A 6000-nucleotide genomic window follows, 5' to 3' on the forward strand; every position below is an offset into this window, starting at 1 on the left:
CAGGGCACACAACTCCACAAACCAGAGGGCTGTGTTGACAAGGAAATCCAAGTGAAAATTAAACAAACACAAACTAAATGAGTAATGCTTCCTCAGAAACAAAGCTCTAAGCAGAGGACAGGAGTCCAGTGATGCTCCAGTATTAGTAGCTACCAAATCAATTGCACCATCCCTCTCTCACCCAGTTTTGCACACTGGATATCCTACATGTACCTTAGGCTACGCAAGTCACAAGCAAACTGGGTGAAAAGATTTTATCTTTTTAGCTGGCTCCCATGTATTCGTGAAATACAGAAAACCTTGTACACACCAAGAGTGCTAAAAAAACCCAGTATTTCTAAAAACTGACCACAGCTGTAGTCTTGAAATGTTGTCAGAAGTTATTTCTTCATTTAGAAAGAAGCTTAAAAACACAACTTGCAGCAGGAGCAGCACAGATCTGGGATGTTTTATCTTCAGTTTCCAGTATTTATTATTTATTTGTATTATCTTGCTTATCAGCTCTGCAGACTGCAGAAGCACAGTCAGTGGCGTTATGCAGACAGTGCTCCCTTTGTAAAGACTCAGGCTGAAGACTGACAAAAAAATGTGATTTGGTTTTTGTCTGCAGCTCAGGAAGTTTCCCTCAGAGGAGATCAGAGAAATCATTTAAAGTTTTGAGAAATAGTCATCTTGTATAATTACGCTGAAGAAAATCATAATTTGTGAGGAACTCAGCAAGGCAACAGACATGAAAGACTGATGTCTTGAATGCAGATAAATTCCATGTTGAATTAGGACTAGTTTGGCATCGCTGTGCTTCAAGGTCCCATTCTTCCAGCAGCATTTGCTACAGGGAAAGCAGTGAACCACAGCTTACACAGGAGAACTGAGCTCAGAAAACCAGCACACTGCTCCTGCACGTGGTATTCTAGATAACACATGGGAGGTCACAAAAAAACCCTGGTTTTTAAAATTTCCAGATCTCTATCACTAAGATCTGCATTACAGAATTCCAATTTTGAGGAAAAGTTCCTTTCAGGTTTCTGCAGGATTGCTTTAACAGAGAACCCAAGCAACTTCCTTAGAGCTGAACTCCCCCAGGTTTAAGCGATGCTAGTTTTCTGTCCATGCATATCCACCTTCCCTGTGGACACAGGGACAGAAATGGATCCATCACCCACAGGCACACAGACAGTGGGCCAGGCTAAGATCAGAGCCCAAGTGTCTCAGAGTTTTGGGCCACATGGTTATTTTAGGGGGTCTAAGTGACTTTGTTTTACTTACCCCCCACCCTCCCATATCAATGACAGTGCTTCTTTCATACCGTTCCTTAAACATCCTCACAGATTTTAGGTTCCTGGCCAGAAAACCCGAGTACATCATGGTTCTGGTGGAGGGTACCTGAGCAGGACACCAAGTTCTCACTGCTGCAATACTGTGGTACGATTCACACACGAAGTGGAACACGTACTGTGCTGGCACGATATTCAAAGTCTCTTCACGGGGCCCCCTCCCAAGAGGCAGGAGCTCCACAATCCATCACATCCCCTCACCAGCAACCAGAACCAAACCACCCGACAGATGCAGATCCGAATTTAGGAGCAGCACAACAACGTGTAAGTGCAGGCTTAGACAGATAACACAAACTGCCCCACACCCAAATCCTTCTGGCTGCCTTTCACTTAAGCCCTTCCGAGCACTCAGGTATTTGGATTCCAGCCTCCTGTAAGCCACCACCAACAAAGGCAGCACGTTTGAAATGGAGCCTGGGAAGGGCATCCTTCTGCTGCCACCGGGCAGGGATGGCCCAGCACCAGCCCCGGGCATCACTCATGGTGCTCGTGGCACTTGACGGTGCCGTGGGGACCGTCCCAAACCCAGAAGTGCTGCGGCTGTGCTCCTGCAGGGATGCTGCCAAAGGCCAGCCGCTGACATCTCGCCATTAACTGCATTCACACCACGCTGCTGCCACGTTTCCCAGGAAATCTAGTTGCTACGCAAACGGAAAAAAAAAATGGGTTAACTGGCTGATATTTCTGTTCCTGAGACAGCAGACTTAAATCTTCTGGGAGACTGCTTATTCCCATCCTCTCCTTCCTGCAGCTCTTTTAGGACAACTCCCCTCAACTGCAAAACCATTAGCACATATTGTTGCACTTTCCCTGAACCCCAGCCATCCCTTTAACTCCTTCCCGCCCAGCTCTTTTCCTGACTATTCCTTTTTCTTCCAAGTGACACCGTGGCTCCTGCTGCTGCACTTCCCCGGCCTCCTGGAAGGGAAGCTCTGCTAACCTGGCTGGCAGATGCAATCACTGCTGAGGCTGCAGATCTGCCCTCCGAAAACCTGTGGATCTAAAGCTCATTCTCTGCCTCACCGACTACAAAAGCAGGGCTGTTACAAAGAGCCGGCGGCTCCCGAAAATCCAGCAGGCCTGTTTTGCCTTGCACTGGTCATTTCGCCCATGATTGATGCTCAGGAAGTGGATTGCTTCCCCTCTTGTTAGACCCTATCTGGACTCACAGCAGCCAGGATCAGCAAATGCTTTCCGCTCGGGTCCCTTTTAGCCGTGTCTGTAAATGGCCTTTGAGCCACAGCAATTTGGAGGTATTCAGCCTCTGAATCCCTAATTCCTTTCAGCGTGGTATCAAGGCTCTGCACACGCTGCCACCCCGGGAATGCCTTGCTAGCAGCTTCCCATTTCACTGGCTGTGCCAGCGATTCAGCTCACCAGGATGCTTTGTCAATGTAGTAATCCCAGCAATTGTCTGCTTGAGTACTTCATGGCAATCAAAAGCCATTTAAGATTTCAGGTTTGTCTTCCTCGTCCCCCCTCCCCATCTTCCCCCAAAGATGTCTTCCTGTCACCAGGACATTAGCTCATTTCTTTCACCAGCGGAGGTGAGAAAAACGCATTTAGCCCTACTAAGAGTCTCTTTATCCTCCTTTTCCAAGAACAGACATCATCTCTAGAGGTTAAACCAAAATAGCAGTGTAATAAAAAGCGATAGTCAGATCTCCATCTAAGGGCTGAAGGAGCCCGATTCCATTAGCTGAATTTGTTAAGTTGCATCTTTAGCCATTGTTTTGTGAGAGCAGATGTCGCAGATCTTGTTCTCTAAACCCAGCTCCGCCACAGCACCAGACTGTTCAGCAAGCACAGGCAAAACCAGGCAAAAAGAAGAATCCTTCCCACACCACCAAAGTGAATTTCTCCCCAAAGAACACTCTGGACAACACAGTGATAAATTTTCCTTTTCCGAATTCTTGATGCAAAATCTGATGGATGCTGGATAAAGTATTCTGCCATAAAACCTGGTACACAATGTCCCAACACGACTCAGCCTCCCTGTATGTAAATCTAAATTACACAGCCCGTGAGATTTGCAATCCAAAATGCTCCATCCCACACGGTGAAGAACATAACCCTGAAGAAACAGATTCCTTCACCCATTTCAAAGCATCAATCATGCACTTTCTGTAACTTAATTACAGGTCTACTGCTGGAAGAAGGAATTAAGTTTCCATTAAAACCATTGCTGGTGGACAATACGCCTCAGATTGCCCAAATAAAGCAATTTTATTGCACTGGCTGCTGATATAAAGACAGATTTCCTGAAACCAGAGCTGAGCTGGGAACGATGGTATGATGGCCCATCATACACAGCTTTGCTACCCTGCTCTTACTGGCCAATAGGGCCAAGTACTTTTCAGCCAGGGCAGGCAGGACATGGAGAAGGGTTTGTTGGGCATGGAGAAGGGTTTATTCTAGCACAAGACTAAAGACTAAAGGGGATGTTTTATTAAAGATCTGCCCCAGAGCTCCTGGCTGCTCCTCCGAGGGTGCTGGCTCAGCCAGAGCTGGGGTATACCCGAGCTGACATTTTAACTCTTTCAGATTTCCCAAGCAGGCTGCCCGTGCAGCCTCCCAGCACTGCCGGCTGGGCACACACCGGAGCAACGAGCACATCCCAGCGTATTTCAGCAGAGCACAGTTTCACCAAAGCCACAGACACATTTCTCACAGAAGAGATGATTATCCTGATGCTGCCGTATCCCAGCGTATTTCAGCACAGCAGAGTTTTCACCAAAGCCACAGACACATTTCTCACAGAAGAGATTATTATCCTGATGCTGCCGAGGCTTTGGACAGAATTCCCCTTAGCCTGCTCACGGCCATGCCCAGCCACACCTGGGGACCACGGCGAGCAGCACACAGGGCAAAGCACCAAAGGCTGTTCCTATCCCAAAATTAGGTGTGCTCAGGTAACAAACACACGGCTCAGAGACCGTGGCTCCTGCATTAGCTCAGCCACTGAAGCACGGAGCGCTTCACCCAGGCTGACTCTCCTCATCCGAGCTCCCACTGCCTGGTCCAGCCTCAGCAGCGGCTGCAGAGAGCCGGGGTGGGTTTTACTCTTTGTTCCCAGATGCCTTTTCTGGGTCTCATTCCCAAGCACACGCTTTTGGCTTGGCACGGCGCTCTATATCCAGGGTATTACAGCGGTCCCCAAACTTTATTTCTGTTACCGTCAGGCTGTCAGCTCGCTCCACCAGCAGCAGCCACGGACCGTACCAGCGTGTCGCAGCTGCGCCCACGGCACGGGCACCGAGGGACACGCTTCGGTGCCCGTGCTCCGCCGGTGACCGGCACTCAGCGTCCCCTCGCACCGGCGGGGCTGCCTGACCCTCAGGCAAGGTCAGCGGGGCCAGTGGAACCTGCGGGAGCGGCAACGCGACTCACCGGACCCCTGGCGTCCGTGCGGGCTGCCCGGGCAGCGGAGCCGCGCTCGGGGCGCCGCTCCCGCCCGCAGAGCCCCGGGGCTCGCCCGGTGCGCCCGCGCCGGGGCAGGAGCGCCGGGGCTGAGCGCGCCCGAGGCTCGCTCGCACCTGCCCGGGGAAGGGCGAGCGGCCCCCGGGGCATCCCGGCTGTAAGGGCATCCCGGGCCGAGCGGTTCTACCCCGGGGGAACCGGCCGACCGGCCCGAGCCCAGCTGAATGGGAGCGAAGCGAGCCAAGCCCAGCTCGGCTGAATGGGAACGAACCGAGCCAAGCCCGGCTCAGCTGAACGTGACCGAACCGAGCTGAGAGGAGTCGAACCCACCCGAACCCATCCCGAGCCCACCCCAGAGCCCAGCCCAGCGCAGCCCACCGGACCCCCGGCCCGCCGCTCACCGGTGCGCGGCCACGGCGCGGCTCCGCAGGTACTTCTGCGCCGTCATGACCCCCACGAAGAGGAAGCTCTGTGCCGGCGGGCCGGGGCGGCGCGGCGGGGCGGCGGCGGCGCCGGCGCGGCCCCGGCCCTGGGCAGGGGGCTCCGGGACACGGCCCTGGGCAGGGGGCTCCGGGAGCCGCGCTGTGACCCCGGGCAGGGAGCACCGCCCGGGAGCGGCAGCGCTGGACGTCCCGCCCCGTCTCTGGAAGTGTTCCAGGCCAGGTTGGACGGGGCTCGGAGCAGCCTGGTCTGTGGGAAGGTGTCCCTGCTGCCCGGGGCACGGAGTGGGATGAGATGAGCGTGAAGGGCCCTTCCAGCCCAAACGTGGTTCTGTGACAGGGAGCGGCACTGTAACCAAGCATTGCACACAGGGGATGGGGAACCTGGCCCTGCAGCCCACACTGGGACCTCGGCACTGGGACACCAGAACCTCAGCCCAGCTGTCCAGATAAGAGGGGCAGGAGGCCAAGAGAATGTGGATGCTCGGCTCTGGGGACAGGGACTGAGACACTGGACAAAACCCCAGGACAGGCATCCCAGCGCCTGTGCCAAGCCTCCGTGGCAGAACCCTGGCTCAGGGGCCAGGATGGGAGCCCAGCCCTGCAAAGGATGGGAAGACACTGGGGACAGATCCAGGAGAGGCACCAGCTCAGGTCCCTGCTGCCCAAGGCCCGGCTCGAGTCCAGGGGGATGCAGGCAGTGAGGAGCAGCCTTCCAGGCCTGTTTGCCTGGCGCTGGTGCATTTGTGCAGCACAGGCTCTGGTGACAGAGAGCCAAGGCACAGGCACTCTCTGTTTTTTCCCAC

The 6000-nt window shown here is 53.9% G+C and overlaps 1 protein-coding gene across 1 annotated transcript in view; it reads right to left on the bottom strand.

Annotated features, from left to right (window-relative positions):
• Window positions 1–5277, bottom strand: part of CHSY1 (chondroitin sulfate synthase 1) — a 76869-nt gene extending 71592 nt beyond the window's left edge. Inside the window, exon 1 of the mRNA XM_039723384.1 lies at window positions 5156–5277. Within this exon, the coding sequence (XP_039579318.1) occupies window positions 5156–5202 (47 nt within the window). The 5' untranslated portion in view covers window positions 5203–5277. The remainder of the gene's footprint in view (window positions 1–5155) is intronic.
• Window positions 5278–6000: the final 723 nt, after the last annotated feature.

Source organism: Passer montanus, unplaced genomic scaffold (assembly GCF_014805655.1).
Source record: "Passer montanus isolate IOZ18808 unplaced genomic scaffold, ASM1480565v1 scaffold5, whole genome shotgun sequence".
NCBI lineage: Eukaryota > Metazoa > Chordata > Aves > Passeriformes > Passeridae > Passer > Passer montanus.